We start from the raw sequence: 27,079 nt of genomic DNA on the forward strand, positions 1-27,079 counted from the left end.
TAGTGACTTATACAACAGTGGTTCTTGAACCCCTGGCCATCAGTATGGCTGTTACGCATAGCCTGCAAATAGGGACCAGGCCCAATGAAATGGAACTGGTAAATTACCAAGTGATGGTTTTAAGAGTGTTTTAGGGTTGGCAGCAATCTCTTGACCTAGAAGCTGGAGAATCATGTTAGTGTAGGATTCCTGTAATGAGTTGAATATTACAGCTAGAAGCTTACAACTAGAAAGCACAGACAATCCCACTGGCAAAGAGTTGCAGTCACTCTGTGATGTGTTTTAGGCTAGCTTCTTTGGTTGAAATAGCTCAGTAACTTTTAATAGGATTTAGCAATGGAAACAAAAAGACAAGAAAAAAAATCCAAGAGGAATTAGCTGTGATCTATGGAGAATAATGCTTCCTGGCAGGCTTCTGACCCTCCTTCAAAAGAGAGACCTGCCGATGTTGAAGAAACTTTAATCTGTGGATAGAGTAGGGGGTCTTGCTAATGGATACAATTGCCAGAGCCAGTCTGTATGACTGCATCAGATTGATTAGCTGGGTCCTGGTTACTGCTGCGAGTGGTGATTATGCCAGTACAGCTGCTTTCTCTTTTTATGTACTAATTACCACATGCACGGATGTCATCACCCTTAACACTGCATGGAGTTGTCCCATTAGCGTGGGAGTGGGAAGCGGCAGGGGAGGGGAGCTCTTCAGCATGACAAGCTGTTTGGAAGTGAATGGAGTGGAGTGATGAAGCAACTATTCTTACGAAGAAATGTTAAGCCTTCTTGCCTTTGGGATTCTGCCCTCAGCCAACATGTTTGCAGGTTGTCAGAACCAGACCCGTGTCCTTGGCAGCACTTTCTGTGGGGTGCTATTTACTCAACTGTAGCTGGCAGGTCTCCCCCCTTGTCATGGCTGGTGGGGGAGCATGTGGGACAGCAGCTCTGCAAACTCTCCTGTGGAGGAGAGCTTGTGGCTAGCCCAGGAAAGCAGCTTCTTGAGCTGTAATACCTTGTAAAGCCATTCTCAGGAGGAGAGGAACCATTTCTGACTTGCTGAAGAAGGATGTGATGGAAAACCCTTGCAGTTCTTGAGAGTTTTGGAATGCTTGTTTTATGAATTTATGCTTCCAACTCTGGCAGACCCCTCCTTTTCTCCTCCTTCCTCCTCCTCCTCAAAATCCAGTCTTCCCATCAGAGTGCACCATAATCTCCATGGTAACAGATGTTAGCATCATACATCTCATCGTTTTTCCCCAATTCTTTTTCTTCCATGGTAGAGATGGGTAAGATCTAGATAAACCTGTAAGGACATGTTCCTTCCACCCAAACACCAAGCTTGTTTGAATAGACTGACTGCTGAGTGATAGCCAGGGTGAAGAGTGATCAGCTTCTGTCATACAGAGAAATCCTGAAGGACATTTTCTCCTTTAATGTGGTGGCTTCCTCAGAGGAGAGGTTAAATTGTATTACAGACGACAGGACATAATGTAGCTATTGTTTTGCTCTGATTTACTTTGCATTATGGTGGTCGAGATGAAGGTTCTGCGTACTAGCTTTTGGAGGGCATACAGCTAAGTGGTTTCTGCCTCAGACTTCAGGTTAAGTTGTCAAACACAAGATGTGGGTGGGCAGTAGACCTACAGAAGAACAGTCCCAGTTTGTTATGGTAGCTGATGAGTTCCACCCACAAGAATTGTAATTATTACTTCAAGCCACCTCAGCAGTGCAGAAATGGTTGACCTGCATTCCCATCTACCTTTATGCTGTCGTTCCAGTACATCCTCATTCCATTCCCTGCTTCCTGGTCCAGCACCGTCCTCTTTTCTGAGGGGTCTGCAAAACATGTTTTGTGATGGATGGATGGTTGCTCACCATTAAAAACTAAAGTAAAACACATCTTTAACCTGGGACTTAGCCCATTTAAACTCTAGATTTGAAGTCTGTGTTACCTGCAGTCATTACAGGTTTAAACCCTACAGCCATTTCTGCAGAAATTCTGTTAATGATTTGGACTTGTAAATGCAGTCTTGAGTCCTGCCCTTCTGAAGCCATGATGGAACATGTTCTGATGGCCCAGTTCACTGGCACAGCTTGTCCCTGTTCCTGGTAGCCAAACTTACTTTCCCACTTCTATACCTTTGTTTTCATGATCTACATGTGTTATATTTTCTAGCTAAATAATGTTGTCGGTATACTGAGTTCTGGTTGCTGGATATCAGAGTGCAGGAAAGCATTGTGCTGTACAAAAGACATTAGCTTCTTGGAGAAGGACAGTATCTATGTAGATATAATGCGCCACTTCAACGTTCTTGCTTTTCAAGCTCATACACTTTGGAAATCAATCTAGTGCTGACCCAAGAGCAGAGTTTGCTCTTGGTCCTTCATGTGCACAGGGTTTTCAGACAGCTGCATTAATGCAGCTTGCAGCTGTGCTAACTACCAGCAATCTTAGAAGCTCTTCAGCATCTTACCTTACTGGATGGTGTTGGAGGGGGACCTTAACTGAGGGGTTTTGATTTTCTCACATGCATTGTTGGTGAGGGGTTGACCAAACTCTGAAACGTTGTCAGAAGGCTGTTTAAATGCTTAAAAAAGGAGAGAACTGTATATTTGCATAAAGCTTGGCTTAGAAGCAATAAACCTTTAAGGCTGAAGGCCCCTGTGTACTTGCTAGATTCCTGTTCCACACTAATGAGTTAAGATAAAAGGTGAAGGCCAGAAGAGCCCCAGCTGTTCTGCCTGTTTTCTAATGACTATACCACTTGTCCCCATCACTTTGTTTAATTAGTTTGAATAGGACTCTGCAGCCTACTGAGTGACACGCAGATTCTCCCGGGGGAAGAATTTCTTCTACTCCACAGCTGTGTGCAAGTCAGTCTATTAAACACTTAGGGGGTGCATGTATGTGCGTTTCTAGCTTACTCTCGCTGCTGGATTCATGGTTTCTTGCAACATCCTGTAAAGCGTTGTAGTCTTCTTGGCTAGCTGTGCTGCTGCAGGAAGACTGAGCATTTGCTTGAGCCTCTCTGGCTCTCCTGTCTTGTATTGTCCTGTCAAGTAATCTCCTGTTATTGTTTCAGAGAGTTTTCAACGTTCTGTACCCGATGCCTGCCGACCAGAGAAGACATGTCAGCATCAACTCTGCTCGCTGGCTGCCTGAGCCGGGCCTGGGATTGGCATATGGCACCAACAAAGGGGACCTGGTGATTTGCCGACCAGAGTAAGTGCTTTACATGGAGATGCAACTGCTTTGGCTGTTCTGTTCTTAGGGCAGCAGAGATAAGATGGATTTTTACTGCCTGAGACATTTCACTTGAGGGACCCAAAAACCCCAACTCGTAATGGTCTTTTTGGACTGCCATAGTGTTTACCAGAATCTCTTACAATCAGTGTTTGGTTTGTTGATTATGAACTTCTGAGGCTCTTTGAAATGCATCTCTTCAGCTCATTTTATTTCCCATGTGTTCCTAGTTCTGGATCCTTTGTTTCAAATGTGTCTCAGTTTCTGAATTTATGGACTTGTAAAAGTTTCCAATGGGAACAGCAAATTGGAGCTCTTAGTGATACGCTTGCTTTGCTCAGCTTCATTGGACCACTTGGAGTCCACCAACCAGGTTGAAAGCTGCTGACCTAGAGTTACCGAATGCTTGTTAACAGTATCAAGCATGAGATTGTATCAACTGCAAAGATTTTTGTCATGATTATGAGCAAGCCAGTGAATTGTTTTGGTTCTCAAAGTGTAGCGGTGTGATGTGTAGACTTGAGCTCTCCTTTATTTGTACAGCACCATGAAAGGTGTAACTGACCCTTTGTAAACTTGCAATTAAGCACAAGCTAATTCAGATGTAGTGTGGCACAGATGATGGCTGAGCAGTGTTCTTGGGGAGTCTGCACCATACTCTGTTGAGACCCTTTTCTCCGTTGTGTTGTGCAGATGCTTGTTTTGGAGCAGTGTTTCTTTCATGCTGCAGGACCACTTGAGGGTTTTCTCTGCTTCAGTTATTTAACTTGGTATTCTTTTTGGGTTATGTTTCACTTGTTGAAGTTCTTTGTAACTTAAAAGCTGGCAGCTAAAACCTTGCAGCACTGCTGGGGGTCTTACCACATGCATGTGGACTCCATCTGTTGCGCGTGAGATCAGGCATGTGGTGATTGAGGAGGCTCATATGGGCAGTGTAGAGCCACTCTCTTATATCAGAATGAATACATACAATTGTAATAGTGACTAACTCAGTACAGCCTTCTAGTGAAATCTGTGGTTGGAATTCAGATTGGACCAATTTCAGTCACACAGAATGCCAGCGCTCTTCAAACAGCCTTCTTGTTCTCTTGAACATAATCTTTCATCAAGGCCTTATTTATACATGAAGTTCTACAAGATATTATTATGGAATAAGCTATAATCACTCTTCCAGGATAAGTGGCTTTCTTCAAGAACAGTTGCTGTACTTTCTAAGCAGAATTATTCAGGAATAATGGCTCTCTTCACCAACTCCAGAGTTATTCTAAGTTTTTGTCAGTATAGAGAAGTGGTAAGATCTAGTCTACTGATTATAACTCATGTGATGAACTTGGATGAGACCCAAGGGAAATGAAGTCTCCCTGAGCATGGATGCTTTGAATGCTGCACAGTTGAACTAGGTCTGACTGTTGTGGCTTGCCACACCTACATTAGGTATCCATTCTGGTGCTTGCAGTAGCCTTAAGCTAAGTGACATGTCTCTATGTGGCACCTCACTAATTAAAGACACAACAGGTACACTTTTGTGGTATGTTATAGAAGCAGTGTCAGTCCTTCTTCAGCATCTCTGGGGAACTTTCGTAGCACACCATCTTGCTATGGCACTCTTCTATTTCCATACTTCTATTCCAGCAACAATCATGCAGTCATTTCAACAAAACCAAACTTTTTGTATATGAATGTGAAAGAAGGTGGTTGTAGAGGTGGGAGATTTCTTGGTAGTTTGACAGAAATGCTTCAACAGGTTTCCTGCTGGTGGTTTAAAGTGACTGATGCTTCTGGTGCAGACCTCCCATGTGCTAATGGGTTCTTTTTGGAGCAGGACATCTCATATGTTATGTTCTTGACCACACCATTTTATAGACCAACAACAGCCAGGATGACTTACAAACTTCTGCATGAAGGTGTAGATACTCACCAAGCTGTATAATTTGCATTGAGGGTCTAACATCAGAACACGAGTGAGTGAGGCTGCATCAGAGCAGAAGTGGCTTCTGGCTGTGATGTCTGCCACATATCTACTCGGAAGATCCTCAGAGAAGGGAAAAATCCTGACACGTTGATGCCACCCCAGTAGCTCTTGGCTTAGTAGACTTGGTTTGAAGTTGGCATATTTGTTGACTTCAACATGAGAAATGAGGGAGAAAGATGAAAAACACTGGTGTAGCTTCCATACACAGTAATACAGAGGAAGAGAAATACTAAATAAAGGATTCAGCAATTGGTAGAGTACTGTATGGGGGCTAGGCTGGCACACAGCAGGGATCAAGAAAACACTGTACTGCTGAAAGCACCCCCACTGTTCTAATTTGCCAAAGAAAATGGGGGTCAGTAGCAAACAGTGGAGAGGGTTATAATTCCCTGGGTCTTTTTTCCCATGTACACTGGAGGCATTTGAAACAGACTACTACAGGGATCACATAAATAGGTTGAAATAGCACCTGTGTCTCAAATACAGGATTTGAAAAGCATGTGCTTAGGGAAAATGAGATGAGTAGTCTGCAAGCACAAGCTGACCGAAAAAAGGCATAACTTGCTCCATGGGCTCATAATGAGAAGCTGTGCAAGTAGTCCTTCTAGAGTTGTAAAGAAACAGTAATTAAAATCAACTGGTTTGGCCTATATTGATAAGTTGGGGTAGCCCTGATGGCAGCTGTCGTTGCAGATGGAAATGGGGAAGGTCAGGTTATGTTGGTGATCCGTGATGTGAACTTGGTACACAGATTTATTTGGTATATTTTGAAGGAAAGGAAAATTAAACCCATGAGAAGTGAAATCAAATGCATTGTGATTTGGCTATGGTGGACCATAGCAGGTTGGTCTTTGAGAATTAAATGTGTTTTTTATAATTCAAGGGTCAACTAAGGACTTGCTCCAGACCAATACCTCTGTGTTTTAGTAAGTAGTTCCCATGTTGGAACTACAGTAAATCTAGTTAATTTGTAAAGAATTAGTATTAGAATAAGATCTGGTAGAGAGCAGGTAAAGGCCTGGCTAAAGGAAAGAATACAACACAACTGAGAGCTGGACTCTGTCACAAAAGACATCATTAATGGACTTCCTTAAGAACCTGTTCTGAGGCTGGTTATTAATACTATTTACACTAATACCTTGTAAGGGTGTGCTGAATAAATTTGCAGAGGATGTGACATTAAGCCTTGTCATTGTGGAGAAGGATCAGAGTATTGCACAAGAATCGCATTGCCTTGAAAGTGACTGGAGCTATAGAAATAAGAACTTATTAGTACAAAGTGCACTTAGTGACTAATAACACTGAGCTGAGTAGTTAAAATGACAGAGGAGGAGAAAGACCCGAGGTTTGAGTTGATTGTAGGTGATTAAGCCATCAATATATGAGGCTATAAAAACAAAAAGATTAGTACTAGGATGAGACACAGGATGCTTACAACAGAGATAGGAAAATGTTAGTATCACTGTAGAAAACACTATGTACATAAGCTGGAACAGTTTAGCATTTGCGTATCTGTATTCAGCACTGATTTTGAACTGGAACAGTGAGAAAAAGTAGCTGCTAGTGGGGTCAGTGGAGCATTTTTAGCTAAGAAAACCTGCAGCTTGGGGTCCTTAGCAGGGCTGAAAAGGAGGGGATTATATAGCCAGCCATAAATCTCCAGGAAAAGAGAACTATCTAAATATACTTTTTATTAGAGAACAGAGAGGCATAAACCAACTGTGTCTGCAAACCAGAAGAAGGTTCTAACCAGCTGATTTCTGCAGTAGCCTGTACAGTTTGGGTGGGCGCACAAGGCTTAGCTGTTTGGAGATGCAGTCTGGCTGCCTTGCAGGGAGACAAGTGTATGACTTGAACACTTGTGACTGGGGGTGGAACTGGACGGCTGAGCTGTGAGGCAGTTCTCAGTATTTTAAACCCAAGATCCATGTCTAAACAGGTGTTGACAAGTTGGCTCTCAGAGCTGTTGTGCTGTAGGGAGGTGAGGTGGTGACAGCAGTGCTCATCCACACTTGGAAATGCACCTAATGGGCCTGAAAGAAGCTTATAAGAGACTGGCATTCCTAAGGCAGTACAGTAGCTATGAGGATAGAACAAATATTAGCAAAAAGATAGAACCCCAGCAGGGCTGTATAAAGGAGTCTTTAGGCTTCCTTAGATTTTGGGGTGACTCCTGACTTACTAAATTGTGCTATTTGTGTGATTAAATTGGAAGAAACTTGTAATGTAATATCAGGAAAGTTTCTCCTTTCCCAGACACTCAAAGGCTAACCAGTTTGTTTATTAATATGTTTGAATATGCAGTATTAGATGCAGACTTGTATTGAAAACTCAGAGATCCTAATGTCTGTGAATAAATACTGTTCCAAGTGAGCATAATGAACAGCAAAGGTGGTGGAGCAGATGTTCAGCAGTGTCTGCCTGTCCTGCGTATGTTCTTGTCTTTTGCTTATTTAGCTGCTGGTTTCGCTTGCTTGCGGATAAATAAACTGTTCATCTGAGAGCAGGTCTCTGTAGCCTGTTTAACATTTTACCTACTTTTCCTGCTGAATTACTGCCCGTTTGAGGAACAGTCTGTGTGAAAGAACCCAGGGGCCTGGGTTCCTGTGGGACAGGAACCCAGCTTTTGGAAGCAACTTGCTCTGCAGGTGACCAGCAGGACGAGCAATTTACTTCCCATAAGTTTGATCGTTCATTTTTGTTTGAAAAAGTCATCAGCCACCATGTAAGATAGGGAGCCATTGGGAGAAGGTTCATGGAAGTGACCACTGGGGACAGAGCACAAAGTGTGGAAGCCGATTCAGAGGGAGACATCTGCAAGTCCTGAATATTCACGAAGTAATGAATAGAATTCAGTAGATCACAGGCAGTGTAAGTATCTTCAGGGAATGCTTCATGCTTGTCTTGTTGCTTGTTGACCGGTTGTAATGATGCTAAGCTGGAGCAAGGGTACTCAGGTCTGAGATTCCTGCTGATGAGAGGTTTGGTCCTCCTATGTGGATTGGAAACAGATTGCAGACTGTATGAGGTTGTGACAGCCTGTTCCTTTTTTGAGGGTCCTGCAGTTCACTCTTGTAATGATTCAGTGTACAGATGGTTGCCAACTGATAGACTTGCATACGTATTAGATCATGAGCCTGCTCTCTTAAAGCTTGCACATGGATTCACATTAACACATGATAGTCTGGGCTTTTTGGATGAGTTTGAATGAGTTTGTCTTCAGTCCAGAAGTGTGGTATTGAAAGGCTCAGAGGCTGGCATGTTTTAAAGGGTGGGCACCATTGAGCTAAATCAAGACACTAAATTCCTGACAGTGATGTTTATTGGGAGATCCTAAAGGAATCCCTTTAGGCACACCACTTGGAGGAGTGTGCTCCACTTGTCAAACAAAGTGAACTACCATCTGCTACTCACTGTGGCTTGAAGGTCTGTCACAGGAGATGGTACAGAGTATTGTGATTTTCCCCCACTCCTGTGCTATCCTGCAGCACACTGACTTTTCTGTGTCCTGCTAGTGCTTTTTCAGCCTCCCCATGGCTACCTCCCCCCACCACAGGCTGCCTGGCATCCTCTGTAACTGTGACCAATTCCAGTGCTTGCTGAGGTTTTGTGCGTCTTTCTTGGCTCTAAATAGTTCAAGGTTTAATTTAGTTCCTGAATCTTTTGATTTAGCAGCACAGATTGAAATCCAGTGTCTTATACAGTAGAATCACCTCATACCCACCCCATGAGGAGCACATTCTGGAAGGGTGCAGTGCTCATGTGCTTCTGAAAATACTAATCCAAAAACTTGTGTTCTGAGAAAGCATTTGAAACCAATGCTTGGTTTCAAAACCAAGCACTGAAAACACCTTGTCTAGGGCTAGCTGTGTAATGCAGGCATCGGCAGGAGAGAGGAGGGATTTCTTCAGCAGACTGAGCCTCTGGTAATGGAATTAAAATACTCCCTGAGCATCTGGTTCAGAGGCAGCATCCCTTGGAATTCTCTCATTGGGAAGTAGGTGTGGAAAGTCTCAAACTGATTCAGTGCTATGCAGTGTGCATATTTTAATTCTTTGTGGTGAGATCTGCCTCTAATGTGAAATTATTCTGGGAAAAGTCTCTTCACAATAAATTTCTATGCCCCGAAATTCCTATTCCTTCACAATAAATTCCTCTTCTTATCCTGTATAGTTTTCTTTGCAATAAATTCCTATTGCAGCGGATCATTGCAGTTGTTTGTCCATACCAATCCTCTTTTTTTCACCTCCCCTTGAGAACTGCATATCCTCTCATCTAGTAATGGGGACAATATGTCTGTATCTAGTTATCCATGTCGGTAAAGAGATGGTAATCTATCCAGCTGTGTCTCTGCTGGCTGGCTCCATTAGGCTCTTCAGCCTCTAGCAGTGATGCCCCCCAGCAGCACAAGCTCTGGTGCATTGTTTGCCTTTTAAGAATAGCTTCTGGAGGATGAAGTAAACAACGAGACAGAAGGAGGAGCTGTCTTCCTTCATGTGTAACCGAGGGATATTAGCAACCCTGCAGAGGGAATGTTCTCCCAACTGTTAACTGGGGCGGCTGGAGAGCCTGGTAATGTCTGAGTCCTTCCTGCAAATGGCCTTTTGAAAGGCAGCATCTGCACAGTGGCCTTTGACCGTGGGCTGAGTGACTGAAAGTATGCATGCCCTGGACTTTTAGCCACAAGATACATTGAATTTTCCAAATGAGAGGAAAAGATTATTTTCATTGATAAAAGGACTGCAAAAGGGGAAGATGGCCAATTCTGCACTGAAGATGCATCCTGAAAGCTTATATTTGGATTTTGTTATTTGTGCATTTAAGAAAAAACTGAAATGAGTTACTTCCAGCTTGTGCAGGGACTCCCAAGTGCCAAGAGGCTCAGTCATTGCAGATGAAGAAGTAGTATGGTAATACGGAGGCTTGGAATAGTATTTCCATTTTGATATTGTTTTTTATTCCATTTCTGTTTCTGTTTCTCTATGTGAATCTGATATCCAGGGTGAATGATGGCATTAGGTGAAAGATGCCTTCATAAAATTCCACTTAATATGTCTATGAATCCTGGAGATGAATTTTGAGAGCTGCTTTAAGTCTTCAGTTGTTAGCAAGTTCATTTCCCTCACCCAATTCTTCAGGATGTGCTGAAGCACTGACTAGTTAGTGACATTTATATTCCACCATGAGAAGGGAAACTTGTCACAGAGCTCTGTGTTAAAGGAACTTTGCCCACTACTTACCACTTTGTGTACTGTGTCACCAGGCTTCTGCAGCTCCTTACTGGTTTTTGGGCTGGGTAAGAGCATGGCCATGTACTCTAAGAGCAGTTACCAAATGCTTCACTTAAATCTATTCACATCACACCTGCTGCCTTTTCTTCCTTCCCTTTTTTCTAATTCTATCTACAAAAGCAATTAAATTTCATGCTATCATTTAACTTACTGCCTACTGCACGTAGCTCATTTTTTATTGTTTCATATCTCTTCGTTTTTCTCTTTGTTATATTACTGCCTTTAAGGATAAAAGCTAGGCTTAGGAGAAAGTAATTGTCAATTTAAGGATGGCTTTCTTTTCAAAGAATGCCGCTAAGGTGGCTTTTTTGGCCTTTTGTCGCTTCCTGGGTTTGTTGTAATTAAAAATCAGGTGTGAATGGCTCCAAAATTAACTTATTTTCTTCTTCTTCTTCTTTTATGTCTATAATATTCTTAATGAGTACAACTAGCTGCTCTGTCCAGCTTCCTTTCTTACTCCCTAATTGCATAAGTACCCTTGGATATTTTTTAAGTGGAGACTTCAGAGGGAAAATTCAGCCTCTCATCCGCTTTGAGTCTCCATTGATTTTTGCCCTCAGCCTCACTGATGAACAGACCTTTTTTAATCCTAGGACCATTTTCCTCATGTTTATTTTTAGGTTGACTTTTCCCTCCTGCTCTCTTAAACCCCCTCTTTTCTCAGCAGGTCTATACTAGATCTTCCTTCTTCAGTTGTTTACTCCCTTGGTTTTCCAATAAGATCATCTTTAATTTTCCGGTCTTTGATCCACTTTTATTTGTGGAGTTTAATTTCTTGTCCCTTATGCCTGCGTTTTCCTTGTATTGAAGCCAGCTAGCAAATAGCCATTATTTTCTTCATTTTCTTTCCCTTTTCTAAACCCTCAATATGCCTGCTTCTGTGAATGGTCTCAGCTCAATGTCTACAAACTGTAATTGGAATAGTAATTGTGGATTTGGGTTTTTTGTCAACTTTTGTCCTTTTTTCTTGTTTTGCTTCTTACTTTGTTTTCTTTTGGAGCAGGTTTCCCCTGGGTGCCGAACAGAACACTTTTTAGTTGGCTAATATCAAAGCTGCTAAAGATTGAAAATATAAAACTTGGCTTGCCCTGTGGATCTCATTGAGATTAGACCAAGCCAAGATCTTGGTTCTGGAGCTTGGCAGCTTTGTGTGTGCACATCACAATGTTCTATTAAAAAAAAAGCATTTGTTATGCTTGCTAATTTTAAACATTTATTTTGAAGTTGATTCCTCCCATTCTAAATGCATTTCCTTTGTTTAGTTTGTTGGCATAAGATCTACAAAACAAGCCTATTTGGAAGTTGCTTTTGAATCAACGTAAATGCTAGCTCCTACTAAAACGCTAATGGAAGTTCAATGACTTAAAGAGTGACTTTGGCTTTCCAGACTTGTTTAAGATGTTTAAGGCCTTAGGATGCTTAAGCAATTTGCTCTCCCCCATAGGCTCCTGACATCTTAAATTGTCTAAGCCACTGGAAGAGCTGATAGATCATAAACAGCTTAAGATATTCTGCGGGTTCAGAGTTTATTTGGAATACAGTCTGTCTGTAATCACTTAAAGCAATTAACAAGCATTTAGGTTTTAGAAGACTTTAAGCAAGTTATGCATTTAGAGCTTGGTTTAAGGTGATACCAAGCTATATTGTTCTTGTTTATGAATTCTGAGTTCTGTAATCTTGTCATGTACCTTCGAGAGGATACTTATGTGCTACTTGATGTGGTTGGAGCCAGGCAAGTGAAGGATGCCATGGAATGCTGGCAAGATTTTAGTCGAGAAGAAAATCATTGAAATATCAGGAAATTCTTCTTTGGTCTGTTTCTGCCATGTATATTCCAGGCTATTTGGCCTGAGTGGTATGTTCGTACATAAACATGCTTCTTTTAATAGTGCTAAAGCTAGTGTGTAGTGTGCTTTTACCAGTGATGCAGGAGCAGATCTTAACTCCGGGTCTTCTTTGTACAAGTATTGGGGCACTCATCAGAAAGTAAAGCCTGCAGCTACATCTGATGTGTCTGCATCATCTGTACTGGTGGTGGATGATGCTTCCACTCAGAGCTGCTGAAGGGAGAGGCTGCAGTAGGCGTCTACAGCTTTCTCCTGGGGCAGGGAGACCTGCCTGCAGATGATGTGCCCACACAGAGGATCTCCTGCAGCAGCTGACTGAGCTGACGAGCATCAGCGAGGCTGAGGAGGAGCTGGACTCCTGGTTCCAAGCACAGTCAGCAGTGGACCCACAGCTGCTGTGGTGTGGCTGTCGCATCCCAGGCAGTGTTCAAGGCCAGGTTGGACACAGGGGCTTGGAGCAACCTGCTGTAAGGGAAGGTGTCCCTGCCCATGGCAGGGGGTTGGAACTGGATGAGCTTTAAGGTCCCTTCCAAGCCAAACCATTCTATGATTCCATGAGAGTTTTGTCCACCTGCTTATTTAAAGTACTGCATTAATTCAAATACTTTACATTTAATGGTAGCCTCAGTACATCCCCTCTAAACTGGTATGTATCTCTTCTAAACGTCAAAGTAGCTGATGTCTGCGTACAACCTCAGTAGTGCAGGAGTTGCGTTTGGGACTAAGAAGGTTCCCTTGTTCTCTTAGGTGCAAATTACAGCTTCCTGTGTCGTGCTGAATGTGGTGGAAAAAGCTCTGGGAAAAGCTGCTTTAAAAAACTGTTGTGGCATTTCAGTAGGAGAATTGATATGAGGGACTGTGAGGAGCTTTTCTTGGCCTTATTCTCAACATAGGTTTTGCTGCATAGCTTTGTGTCCTGAAGGGCAGTGCTCTCAACCTCAGTATCTTTGCTTGTGTCCCAAGGTAATTGAACATCCAGACTTTCATACAGTCATTTCTCCTGCACTGTTACTGTTTTGTTGATCAATTTCCTTTCATTGCTTGTTGAATGTGTTGGAAGACTGTCTTAATTTAAGACTTTTTCTCTTGAAATGCAAAGCAAATTCCTCTTATGCTTTCTGATGGAGTGTTTCTCCATTTGAACTCATGTTACAAGTTTGCTCATGGGTTATAAATGGTGACTCCTGGAAGTTGCTTAGGTTTTAGTTGCAGTGACCCTGTAGATCAGAAGAAACCATTCTCTTTGGGTTCTTCCTACTGTGTTAATCTCTCCTCTCTCTCCCTCTGAGGTATCTAAGTGCTTAGGTGACTGATGACTCCCTTCCTTAGCTATCACAGTTTTGCCCAGGGAGAATGATTGTTAGAGGCATGCCTTCTATCTAATCTGTATTTTCTATCTCCAGACGTATAAGGCTGTCCTAATTTAAATGGTGTGAGTTTGAATAGAGGCTTTTCAAAAATCACAGCATTTAACCTAGCCGGCAGGACTCTGCAATCAAATAAAGGGGGCCAGTCACCTTGCATAGTGTTGTGGTTGAGTTGGCATCCTCCCTGCAGCAGGCACGTGCTGCACCAGCTGCATCAAGCTGCTCTCTGTCCTGCTTCCGCAGCACCTTTGGCAGCTCAGGTAGGTGTCAGGATGTGTTTCTGCGTGGTTGCTGCTCTCCAGGAGGGCAAAGCTTGCAGGATTCTGGAAAATTAATGGGCTGTATCAGTATAAGGAATAAAAATACTCCTACTGCTAGTTGTGAAGGGGTGACCTTTCTATTGTTCCTCTCAATGTGATGACTAGGATAATATCATACGTCACCGAAATGTCTGGGTGGTTGTTAATTGTAAACTGCAGATCTTGTGTTCTCTATGACTTATCTTGTTAGGAATTCCTGTGCTTGATCTCATGCTCTTCCCCTGCTACTTATATACGGGCTGCACTCCAAGGGTGTGCACTGAACTAGACTGGTGCCAGTGAAGCCACACGTCTTCCTTGGTCAAAGGAAATTGCTGCCCAGCAGAGGTACTTTAGGAATCCCGTTAGCTGGTTCCATACAGTCTGCACTGCAGCCAATTTTCACTTGGATTTGTCTCTGCAGTGGTTCATTGCCTGCACAGAAAGCTAAATATTTATGAAGTAGTGTGTTAGAAATTATTGTTTTCCTACCCAGGCAGCTGCTAGGAGTGCCAAACTTTGCCTTGTGCTGACAATACCGTTGCCTAGCTAATCATGGGAGCCAGGGATGGGCTTGCTGTGCTGATCATCACACACCGGCATAAGAGATAATGAGCTGCTGACAAGGGTGCATCTGGGATCCGGCCGAGCGTTGCGTTAGATACCGCATGCTGCCGCTTCCTTCCCAAACCAGAACACTGGATTTCCTGTTCCTTAGCATAGTGTCACCTTGCTCTCTGTAGCTTACTGTATGTTTCCTTGTGTATCAGCTTTAAAGAGTCATTTCTTTTGGGGAGAAAGCAAACCTTGGCACTGTGAACATCAGCTGTTCACCTAGGTGCACGTATGGTGTCTTCTCCATGTCGAGCTTGCCACAGTCTTCATTCTAGTAATGGGGTTGTGCTGATATTGCAGGCAGCAATGTCTTAATCAAGATTTAAATCAGTGCCTCGGCAGACAAGTGGTGGTACTCAGTGGTACTGGTACTGATGCGCCTTTCCATGTGGCAGGATTTGAGGGAGGAGAGCAGTGCATTTGCCCATTGCTGCTGCCTTCTTCAGTATTGGGGGTGGTTTCACTAAAAAGACAGTAAGTGCCATTTATGCCTTCCTGGACATGCATACCCTACTTGCAAATTACGGGGGTTTTGCCTTGCTATCTTGCCCCTGAGCTGTATTGTTATGATGGAGTTGAGGGACTTTTGTCCTAATCCCTTCTGCTCTTCAACTCCAGTTTTGGATGTGCCAGTTGGGGGATTACGCAGATGTCTGAGTCAGTTTGTGCTGACCTGTGCTTTCTCAATTTACTTTCAAATACCAGTTAAGCCAATGCAGTAAATCGTATTTCAGCTTTCTTGTCATGTATGAATAATTTAGTCCTTAAATCCTAGAGCTTGGTCCTAGTTTTTTTAGGAGGACATACCTGAGCTGTGTAGGAAATAACGTCCCTGCAGATGGAGAGACTCTGCTGCCTAAGTTGGTGGCTCTTGGTACTTAACATGCTCCGCTCTGAATTCTTCACCCTTCAGCAAAGTGTGTAAGTCTGTGCCCTTCATCCTCTCCAAACTCATTAATAATATGAGCTGGACACAGGCATTGAAGGGAAAGTCCATCTCGGAACAGACCCCTGCTGGGAAAGCCAAGCTGTGAGCAGCTCTGCACTTAAGAAAGCTAATGGAAATTTCCAGGGAGGGCTTAGAGAGCTTAGTGACAGCCATAAAAAGGAAGTAAATAAGAACTTGCCTAAGTGGACCTCACTGGCCATGACTGACACAGTGTGGAGAATTGCAATTTTTCACCCCAAAGCCCTGGGCAACAAATGTCCTCCTTACTGCATCCACATCCAAGAGGCAACATGCGCCATGCTGCACAGAGCTTCTACCTGTGCCTTGGAAAATGGAAAATGCTGCCAGCATTTCCATGTCTAGAGTTTGATGGAGCAAAAGTTAAATGCTTACATCACCTGAAAATATTCATTTCTCCAGTGTAAGCTCTGCTTCTGTGAAATGAATAGTCAGGCCTTGATTTGCAAATCTCCCGGGAAACATACTGTGTGAGGCTTGCTGATTTACAGAATTCAAGCAATATTTTGCATTGGGAGTTAAAAAACCTTCAGGCTTTCTGAAACAGGGAGATTGCACTGTTTTAAATAGGTGTGGTTAAACCAGAGCAAATCTTGGAGCTTAATTGAAAATCTGTTTTAAACCAAGGTAATCGTCGTTGTCACACACATCTTGCTGTGTACTTGAGTTGGTTTAAGGTGTGATTATGTGATCAGGTTTCTACTGCAGGTATGGTCTTAAAGCTGACAATCCATACAATAGGAGTGTTTCTTTGATGAAATCTTTGTTATTAAAATGGGAAGTGATGATCTATGTATAAAAGAGAGCACCCAACCAGTTCCCTCTGTTCAGATACTTGCTTTCCTCACTGTACCTTGGTGCAGTCTGAAATCTCTCTTTCTGCAGCTTCAATCCAAAGGCTGGAAGACCCTATGCGGAGCAAGCTGGATGTTGGTCTTAGGGCTGTGGAGAGGCAGATGTGTGTTCTAGGTCAAAGAAATGCAGATGCATGCAAAAGAGAGCAGAGATGGTGCTGAGATAGGGAGTGCCAGCTGTTTGTTCTGAGCCACTTGTCTGGCCCTGCAGAGAGACACACTCAGTCCAGTCTAAAAAGCCAGGTTCCTGTGGTGCTGAGGATGTTGGACTCCCATCATGGCCAAGTCTAATGACCTCGGCTTAAGTCTGTGTTCCCAGAGTCAGCAACGGGAGCGGTGGCAGCAGCTGCTACAGGTCCTCCTGTGGGAAAGGAAAGCAAAGTCCTCGATTCTCTGGCAGTAAATGAGTAAATAGGACTCTGGCAGTGAAATTCGGTTGATAGATGGCAGCATTTAAAACCAATGTGCAAAGTCATGTATTAAATGGAATGACTATTGATTTGGTCATCCAGGGAAAGGTACAAACTGGCAGCGTGGAGTTAGAACAGACTTTCCTGTCCAACAGCCTGACTGTACAGTAGTGAGCCTCTGCAGAACAGGGGGGCAGAGGGACAGGAGTTTTAACCTGGTGTACTGCCTGTCAGCTTGGTACCATGGTGCCTTTGCAGAAGTGAGGTGAATCAAACTCAAAGTATGTGTGTGCATGGAGGAGCTGAGCTTTCTGTGCAGTACAGGAATCACACATTTTGGCCTTTGGAGTCTTCTGGTTTCATGCCTTGGGAGCTGACAAACTGGCAAAGACAAGCAGAGCACACAGAGCACCTTGGTGAGGAATAATAGTCATGTAGGTGGCTGTGTGGACCATGCCTGTACTTCGGAAAGCATGAAGAAGTGTGGAAGGAGGGGGAGAAGAGCATGGGTCAGTTTAGCTCTTGTGTAATAGCTGCAGATCCAAAGCAAACTAGGCTTTTTATGGAAATGTTGACTACCAGGTCAGAAAGTCTCCATTGCCATGGGAGTGTGCTACTTTGCAAACAACAAAGTGTGACAGCCAAGTCTCAGTGTATTAGACAGAGGGGATGGAGCAGCCAGACAGACGGGCATGGGTTTAGTGTTAGGTGCTAGGTGGAGAGCAATTAATACTGAGGCCTTTCTAAATCAGCATCTCCTTGGCAGCTGCTTCCACGGGGTAGGAAGCAGCACAGGCCCAGCTCAGCACAAATTAAAGTGATGACTGATTCCTTCCTGCAGGCTCCATGTGTGGTTTTGCTGACCTGATTTTCCCCAGCTCTCATCCTGTGTCCAAACCTGGGGTGCTGTCACCCCAGCAGTCTCCAGGACACTCAGTTCTGCCATTGCAGCATGTCTGATCAGCAGCACCCTCTGAACTGGGGTTCCTGCCAGTTCTGCTGAGGCATCTCATTACAGAGACAACAGTTTTATATATGTATGTAAAACACTATGTTTGTGCCTGTCCTGGGTTCAGCAGTAGCAGTCATTTCTGTCCTTGGTAGCTGGTGCAGGGCTGTGTTTTGACTTTCGGGCTGGGAACAGAGCTGATAACAACGATGTTTTGGTTTGGCCAAGGACTTTGTGAGCCTCATGCTCTGCCAGGGAGGAGGGGAAGCCAGGAGGAAGCAGAGACAGGACACCTGACCCAATCTAGCCAAAGAGGTATTCCATACCACAGCACGTCATGCCCAGGATGTAACTGGGAGTTACCCGGAAGGGCTAGGACTGAGGCTTGGAGAAGGTATCGGTCGGTGCTTGGTCGTGCTGCGGGGAGCGAGTTATCGGTTGACCGGTGCTGAGGTGTTGTATTCTCTTCCCTTGCTATTTCCTTTATTATCATTGGTGCTAGCAGTAGTGATTTATGTTGTACCTTAGTTACTGAACTGTTCTTATCTCAACCCGTGGGAGTTGCATTCTTTCGATTCTCCTCTCTGTCCCTCCAGGAGTAGGGGGAGGGAAAGAACGGCAGGGAGAGAGTGAACAAGCTCTCTGTCTGGGTGGGTTTAAACTACGACAGCGCCCAAGCCAGAGCCAGCTACCAACTGCTTGCTCTGAATCCTTCCTTCACATCATGAGATATGAGGAAGCAGCTCTTCACTATGAGGGTGCTGAGGCGCTGGCACAGGGTGCCCAGAGAAGCTGTGGCTGCCCCATCCCTGGCAGTGCTCAAGGTCAGGTTGGACACAGAGACTTGGAACGAGCTGCTCTAGTGGAAGGTGTCCCTGTTTTAAGGCCCCTTCCAACCCAAACCATTCTGTGATTATGGGACTACCCTTAGTTCATGCTCTGAGACTGCCTGCAGTGTGATGCAAGTCCAGCTCTTCAGACACAATTCCCTTCTGCGTATATAGGATCTATTTTGCTGTTAACTCTCCACCTACCACCATCAGATGTCTGCAGTCCAGCAGCCATGTGGTGGTATACAGCCTGGTTTTGAAACCCACAGCTCGCACATGGCAGCTGGTGTGTCAGCATGGCAAAACACTGAACAGGAAGTCTCTTCCATAGTGCTTCTGGAGGTGGGAGATCTCCATCCTGCCTTGGACTGCACAGTGTGTGCCTGTCCTTTGAGATTTCTGTAGAGCACAGGGGAAGCTGGATTTGCTCTTACCCTCTTCCAGTCTAACTGCTGGCCTTAGAAATAGTGGGAGACACACTTAGAATGTTATGGCTATGGTGGTTTAGGTTTTCTGATTGCCTGTACTCTTCAGCAGTGATGTGATAAATAGCTATGCAGTGTTAACCTTGCCTGTTCCTGTGATTAGCCAGCCCTGGCTTTATGTATCTTTTAGGGAAATGCACTGTGAAAGGTTGGCAGAGCATTTACTTCTCTGTTAAACTTAGTAGCATTAGCTGTAAAATTCATGTTTGGGGTTTTTTATACACATAAGAAGTCGATCCAGTACAAAAAGCAGTACAAACCCTTTTGTGGAAACTTGTCAACATATTCTCTGCATCTGCCCTTGTTCCACAGTGACTGTCAGTGAGAGGGCTGTATGGAGATTTATTTATAGGTAGAATGAGAACCATTTGCAAAGAAACTAAATGTCAGATAAGAGCAGTGTTTTACTTAACATTCCCTAGTGCAAGGAATGCTGGCAGGCACCACAGAGAGAGCCTTCCTATTCCAATTCTTTGTTTAACAGTCACTTGGAGTTAAGGTAACCTGATTTTATATACACAATTGTGTGTCTTCATTTCCTGAAAATCTCTCTGCTCCTGTTGCTGTGCCTCAGTGCTAATATGGAATTGAAATGAATGGAATATTCCAGAGCAGTCTGGGTAATACAGAGCTTCATGTTTGCAAGGCTGTTTATGGTGATGAACCCTTTAAATGAAAATGTGAACTGAGCTAGATCTCTAGTTTGTGCAGGGCAGGAATTAATGCTGTCCCTCGTGTCTGGGGGATGTAATGTGTGCTGGCTGGAATAGTGTCCTCTCATGCTAATATGTTTTCCTTCTTTGGTGTTGAAAGGGCCTTAAACTCTGGAGTTGAGTACCACTGGGACCAGATGAATGAGAACGTCTTCACTGTGCATTCCAGCAGCAGGAGCGCTGAGCGGCCTGGGTGAGTCTCCTGGGTGTGGGTTAGGGAGACCTGACCCTTTCTGCTGCTTTTGTTACATCTGACAACATCACCTCTTCTTTGTTCCTTTAGCACTGACTGCTTTAAATATGCAGTTACCCTCCTCATTTTGATACTGCCTAGTTGGGTCACCTGCCTGCTTCCAGCAGTTGACACCCAGTGCCCAAAAGTGATGCCAGTGGTAGTGAAGTAAGATGTCATTCATGGTCTCTGTAACATCCATGAGCAAGCCACAGCAGGAACATGTGGGTGCATCAAAAACACAATGCAAAGTAAATGGCCTTTGGAAGATAACTGAAGAATGGGAGGTTTCACAGAGATGAGTGCAACTCCATTGGGCAGTCCTGGTGACTGATTTAGTCCCTTTAGTTTCCGGTCATGGAACAGTTATTTCCAAGCAATAAACTCTAAAAATACAGCTAAATCCCTGTTGGATGCCTCATCCAGTCTGGTGATGCACAGATTAGTTATTCTAAACATGAGGGTGGTGTTACAGACCCTTGCTTCTTGCCCCAGTGATGAATATTGTCTGTAAGCCAGCTCTTCTCAGCAAGAGGGTGACAGTCTTGTTTCCCAGTTGTGAGCTCCAGGATCCCAGGGAGTTCTCAGCTGATGTACAGGGCAGTATCTGTGCTGTCCTGCAGCCTTGGTCTGATTGAGGGTAAAAAAATAAGCCATAGGGATTCTTTACTCTGCCATGTGAGTGGATATTGCCACTACTCATGGGTTTTGACAGCACGTGTCAGTCTTGCCTGATAGGCATAGGAGCAGCTTGAAGGCAGAATATTGCTCAAGAATGAACTGGCTCACAGAGCAAGCAAGGAAAGTGTGGAAGGTTTCAAAACCTTATGAAAAAAGGTTGTGAATGAAGCAGTATTTCCTAGAATCTCTTTACCATTCCCAGCACTTACAGTCAGAGGTCAGTTTTGGAAAGAGCATCCAAGCACTGTCAAGACGCAGCTCTTGAAGTGTTGTACGCTTCAACTGTTTGGTGCTCAGAAGCTAATGAGCCTTGAGGTGGTTCCTGTTGTTTGCTTTTGAGAACAGAGAATTTCTCCTGTCCAACTGGAACGGGCAGAAATGCCTGCTGGAGTGCATTCATGTCCGATGCTGACAAACCAGGAGGTCCAGAGGAGGGAAGGGATACAGGCTGTGTCTTTGGGAGTTAAAGCCACCCTGCTGACACACAGAGGAAGTGTGTGTTTGTGGTCCTGTGCTGCACGTCCTGTTGCCTGCTCAACTCAGTGACCCTGAGACAGAGTTGTACGGAAGGCTTAGTGATGCTGCAGGGGTCTCTATCTGTGCCTGTCAGATATGCTGCTTCTGTGGAAGGGTGAGTGGATTACAAGACACTGTTGGTTTAAAATTCAAGGGACCAGCCAGCTGAGGCTGGAGAGGGGTGTCTATGTGTGTGTGTAAATAAGTGCCCCCGTCTGCATACAGGCTAGCCCATGCCTGCTTGAAGTGGAGGCAAGAAGAGGCTCAGATGGATGCTTCAGTCATGCTGGGGCTCTTTGCTTCCAGTGCTCCTGTCTTACTTGTTCTTCTCTCTTTTCAGAACCAGCAGAGCCACATGGAGGACAGACAGAGACATGGGCCTGATGAACGCCATAGGCCTGCAACCTCGAAACCCTCCTACCTCTGTGACTTCCCAGGGTACCCAGACCTTGGCGCCTCAGCTGCAGAATGCCGAGACTCAGACAGAGAGGGAGGTACAGGAGCAGGAATCCGCCTCTGCGGGGACTGGGGAAGGTAGGAGCTCAAGCAATTTGACAGAGCTTACCTTGGTGAACAGAGAGTTTCCACATAGCTTCCACATCTTACCAATGCATTTGTGCATTTGGCAGTTGAACCTAGATGATATTAAGGTCCTTTACAGCCCAATTCTGTGATTTGAAACTCCTGTTATGTCTTCAGCAAAGATTTCTCCAGCCTAATTTGCCTGCAGCCAGGCCAAGATGATCAGGAGAGTGAATCTCTTTCCATCTTAATGGTGAAGTTGTCTTTTTTACATACTTTTAGAAGGCAAAATGAACTCTTCCCCAGAACTTTGTGTCTTTGTAGAATCAGCTGTACTGGCACCACTCCTCCTGAACTCTAACCATCCATAAAGCTGCAAACTGTTAAGAATTATCCTTTCTGCCTCTCTGTTGGTTTAGCTTGGTCCTTCAACCTCTGCATCTAAAACCTGTACAGGATTCACAAGCTCAGCACCTGGACACAAAATAAAATCCTGTAAATCACTTCTCACAAAGCAGGTATGAGTATTCTGTTTAGTCTAGTCAGTGAAGACTTCAATGAGTGTCCAGCTCAGCTATACAGAAATGCCTCTAGTGTTTTCCAGTCCAGGAAGACTTAGCAACACATAAAGAGCTGGAAGTAGCTGATGTGCAATTCCTATATGAAGATAAAATCACTGATCTTTTGAAAGCATGGTGGTCGTGTCCAGGCTTTGTGTCTCTATACTGTAGTGTTCTGCTTGAATCCAATTCTGAAGGTCTGCTAGGATGGAGTTGAGCAGTATATATATATATATAGGAAGGACAGAGAAAATTGAGGAGACAGTTTTGAAGTTGTTGGTTCATGGTGAACCCACTTATCTTTGGGAAGCAGCCCATGACATGCTTGTTTGTGACTGTATGCTTGCTTGTGCTCTGTCACTCTGAAAGATGCTTTTTGGCATGTGACTCTTCCAGAGTTTCTGCTGTGCAGCATCCAGCATGTGTGATAAGGCTTTTTTTTTACTCTGATCTCTGCTCTTCTTTTCAAAGGTAAGTGTCTAATTCTTGAGCTGAGATGAACCTCTCCTGAAGGTTAATGCACTTGAGGTGTGTGAATAAGGCTGGACATAGGATATCTGAACTAATACTGAACTCGTGAGACCCTGTGTGCATACACTGAATGTGATATGCAAACTGAGAACAGGGGATGCTGAGGGACCTTCCTGCATCAAGGCCGTGATGGCTGATGCTGCAGGCTTGGAGGTTTTTCTCTACTGTGTTAAACCAGTGGAATTCTCCAGTGCTGCTTCTCTCTGCTGCTGTTCTGAATCATCTGAAGGTTTCATTACCTCATTCTTTCTAGTTAACCTTTCAATTTTTAGAACTAGGTCATGGGTTTTAACTAGACCATTAATGAGATGGGGAAGGGTTGTCCTTTCCCAGTGCCTTGGGCAGGATATCTCTATAAAGAAGCAAAATGTAACATTTGAAAGAAAGGAAATGTAGATAACAAACCTAGGACAGAGACCTTTCTTTGTCTCCATTTTCTGCTTGGAAGAAGACTGGCAAGTTCCACATCTGATGCAGTTTGTGGCTCAGGTGCTGACTTACCACATGTCCCCTTGCAAGTGAGTCTCACCTGCAAAATGGGCTGTCACACTCCTGTCTCTTTTGTAAGGAACAAAGGAGTTATTCCAGGACAGATACATGCCCTGGAGATGAGCCAAGCAGTCTTGCCCTGTAGTTGATCACTTTTTATGTCAGTTACATCCTCAGTGGAAATTCCTCAGCAAAGGCTCAAGAGCAGCTCAAAACAGGGAGCTGTCAAGGCATTAACTATTGGAAGGATCATGTAGGATCCAAAAACCCAACTGTAATCTATGGCAGAGGAATAGTACAAGGACCCAAAATGAATCAGAAAGACGTATTTTCAGCTGCTGTTAAACAGCATCTCAGCCAGTTAGCCAGGGACTTGTGACATCAGTGCTCTGGTTCATCCAAGAGTCTTCATGCTTCACATTACACTTGAGCCCCATTGCACTCCTTGTGACGTTAAGATTACTGTTTTCCCAGCATCATAAACTCCTGTGTTGTTCATCCAGGGTGTTCATGCAGGCTAGATTAGACCCTGTGCTTCTTTTGTGATGGTTAAGTTGCCCACTGCATCTACCACAGCTCATCTGTGGAAAGGGAAACTATTTCCTAATAGCAGGATCTAGGTGTCAGGGACTCAAAGGAAAAAAGAGCAAAAATATGCTACAGCTAACTTGGTGTGTGACCTAAGGCAAATTATCAATCATCTACCAAATGGGAATAAATCTTCCCATAGCACAGTACACCAAGGGCTGTGAAGATTAATTAGTGTTTTGTATGGGGTTTTAAAGATGTAAATCACTACGTAAAGGCTTAGCAGCATTAGCAGCAGCAGAATGGATACATCAGATGTGATTCAGAGTAATGTAAAGGAAAGTGTTTTAGTTATCACCTTGTCATGAAGGGATAAAAAAAGAGCAAAAACCTTTAATGTTTTAAAAAAGAAAGAAAAAGAAAGGGTAGTGCTACCCCCAGGAGTGGGTTTCTGTCCTGTGTCCCGTCAGCCCCGCTGCTGTGGGGAATTCTGGCTCAAGGCATTTCTTGCAGATATGTGCTTACTGTACAAAAAAGAAGTATGCAGAATTGCATCAGAAATCTAATTAAGCTCTGTGTGGGTATAAATAGTTTCCTTTTCTCATGCAAAGCTCTGCGGGGACTTTGCTGTTCTGATTATCTTTCTACCTCCTTTGGAGGAATGAGTATATAATGACTTTATTAGAAGTGAATCCCTCTAATGTCTGTATTTCGGTTTGCAGCAGTTGATAGCTGCCTTGTGAACTCTGCTCCCAAGCCACACATAAACCAAAGAAGTTAAGAGAAAACTAGGAGAGATACCACGAATGTCTAAAACGGTGTTTCAGCTGTTTCCTAATTATTTAAGCTGACAGACATAGTGGAAATAGTGATGGAGCTGTAACTTTGAGGCACTCTTAATTAGAAACAATCTGTTGGGAGTTATTCTGTGCTTTCCCTTGCAAATGGACAGGGATGATGGGGGAGGATCTGTGTTCGACTGGCAAGTTAAATCTCACTTAAAAAAACAGCAAAAATTCCTAATGAGATTTAATAGTCCAAAGCTTAACCTTTGGAAATTGCAGTTCCTGGTCCAGGCTGGGTCAGGCTGTGGCTGCCACTTGCTCAGGCTGTGGGATCTATGGAATAGGGTAGAAGTGGCAGTAACTGTCAGGGATTCAACTGCAAAATGTGCTGCAGGCTGAGGGAGAGGGACCTTTGCAGAGCTGCAGGACGCTTGTTTGGTTATGCACCCATGCTGTCCCCTGGCTATTTACAGTATATCCATACACCATTCAGGTAATCCAGCTGCTTAAAAAGAAAAAATATGCCACACTTAAAAAGGAAACTTGATAGAAATAGCTGGAAGGCGGTTGTCATCTCCTTCCCTATCATCTGCATTGTCTTTGGGGCTGAACAATCCAGCTAGCTCAATGCTCATTGTGCAAGTAGGCACACGTTATGAACTACTGAAGTTGTAGCCACCTGAAGGTTTGCTATCAGTGGATTGCTACTTTTCCTGTCTCTGGGGAGCAGCATATTGACTACCGTCATGCCATATACAGATCTTAACCTATTTGCTTTAAGTGTTGCTCACCAGCCAGCACAAATTTCCATCAAGTCCAGCTGCTTTCAGAGGTTGCAGCAGATACCTTTGAGAGGAAAAAGGGCTGTGAAATGAAGGTTTGGGTTTATGGGCTTCAGTCTGTTCAAACTGTTGGTAGCAAAAAGACAGCACATGCAAGTGAAACTTGCCTGGTATGAGCAAAGCATCCTGAGGATACTGAAGGATGCAGATGCAGTGTGCCTGCCTGTGATGCAACTTATTTAATCTGAGACATTAGGAACGTGTCAGGGGGCTGGATGGGCAGGAATACCCTGTCCTCAGCCAAGCCTCATGAATGATAAAGAGAAACATATTGTTTTACATGAGCTGAACATGTTCCTGCAATGCTGTTGTCAAATGCAATGTGATTTCTGTGTGATCAGTGTCGAAATGGGAATGGAGACACCAGGGATCAGCTTCCAGATCTGCCTTTTATTCTCCAAGTAGAAATGTGGGTAGATCCCTTAGCCTTTCATCTGCCTATCCATCTGTAAAATATGTGTCATATGTACTATAGAACTGCAAATTTCAGATTCTCTTTAAAAGCCCTCTGAAAAGCACTACCTAAAAAATAGAATCAGGTTCTAGAAGCATGTACTACACAAGCCTTTACAGTGTGAGCTGCTCCGAGTACCTGGCTCCCTTGGGATTAAATTATGGGGGCTACTTTTAAACTCTCATTACCAAAATAAGTTTCACTCATAGAAATCACCAAGGTGAGATATTGCTAAGAGAATTTTTACAAGTCAAAGCTGGTGTGTGTCTTTCCTGAGTTCTGTGGAGTTGTTTGATTTAGCCACCTCAGAAAGGAGATGTGAACCCTCTTCTGAGCTTGGCTGGGGAGAAGAGTAACCGGTAGTATTTCTTCTGGCACTAAGGGAGATGTGAGTATTCATAGCTGGTTATGCTGTGCTCTGACACTCCCTTTCCTATTCTTATGCAGGAGTGGATTCATTTAAAAATGGTGATATCTTTATCGTTGAGCATCTGAATTAGTGGGTCAGCTCACACCTCCAAGCTATTATTCCATGTTCTCTGAAGACTTACATCTCTCTGCAGTGCTTACTCTTAGTTCTAATTTTGAAGCTTTGTTTGCAAGCATGGCTACTGACTACTCCTGGGTTTAGAAAGAGGAAAGCTGAAAATAGGCAAAAATTCAAGAGCAGTGTTAGTATATCCCACAACCTGATCTCATCTCTGCTTCTGTGGGCTTTGCTCTTTATCAGGTGTGTGCTGACTATGCCAAGAGATAAACAAGTTGTAATTCCCGTAAGTACTTCAGAGACCACTTCATTTAAGAGTGGAAATGCTTCTGCCTTATACCCAGCTCCACTGAAAGTATGCCAGATGTTTTTTGCTTTGTAGGCTTCTGTGCCAAACTGATCTTGCTGGAATAGCACGGCAGAGGACTTCTGAAGACAAATGCATTAGCTAGAGAGTCTTTTGTTAAATGTTGGAGCCAGTCAGCTAGATTGACAGAAATTACTCTCAAGAGTGATGTTTTCTGTCTGTGTTTGGGATAGGTGGCCTTTGGACCTCTGGAAAGGTCACTTCAGTTAGAATAGAAAAGGTTTGCAGGAGCACAGCACTTGGGGACACAA

At 43.9% G+C, this 27,079-nt stretch overlaps 1 protein-coding gene across 3 annotated transcripts in view; it reads left to right on the plus strand.

Annotated features, from left to right (window-relative positions):
* The window catches only part of AMBRA1 (autophagy and beclin 1 regulator 1), a 130,774-nt gene that overhangs the window by 98,943 nt on the left and 4,752 nt on the right, over positions 1 to 27,079 (plus strand). For all 3 annotated transcript variants that reach the window (XM_061343529.1, XM_061343530.1, XM_061343532.1), the window contains 3 exons: positions 3,075 to 3,214; positions 19,935 to 20,027; positions 21,604 to 21,797. In XM_061343529.1, the coding sequence (XP_061199513.1) occupies positions 3,075 to 3,214; positions 19,935 to 20,027; positions 21,604 to 21,797 (427 nt within the window). The remainder of the gene's footprint in view (positions 1 to 3,074; positions 3,215 to 19,934; positions 20,028 to 21,603; positions 21,798 to 27,079) is intronic.

The sequence above is a fragment of the Neopsephotus bourkii genome, unplaced genomic scaffold, assembly GCF_033783945.1.
Source record: "Neopsephotus bourkii isolate Nb327-2 ecotype Australia unplaced genomic scaffold, CSIRO-AGI_Nbou_v1 NB_1825, whole genome shotgun sequence".
In the NCBI taxonomy this organism is placed as follows: Eukaryota; Metazoa; Chordata; class Aves; order Psittaciformes; family Psittacidae; genus Neopsephotus; species Neopsephotus bourkii.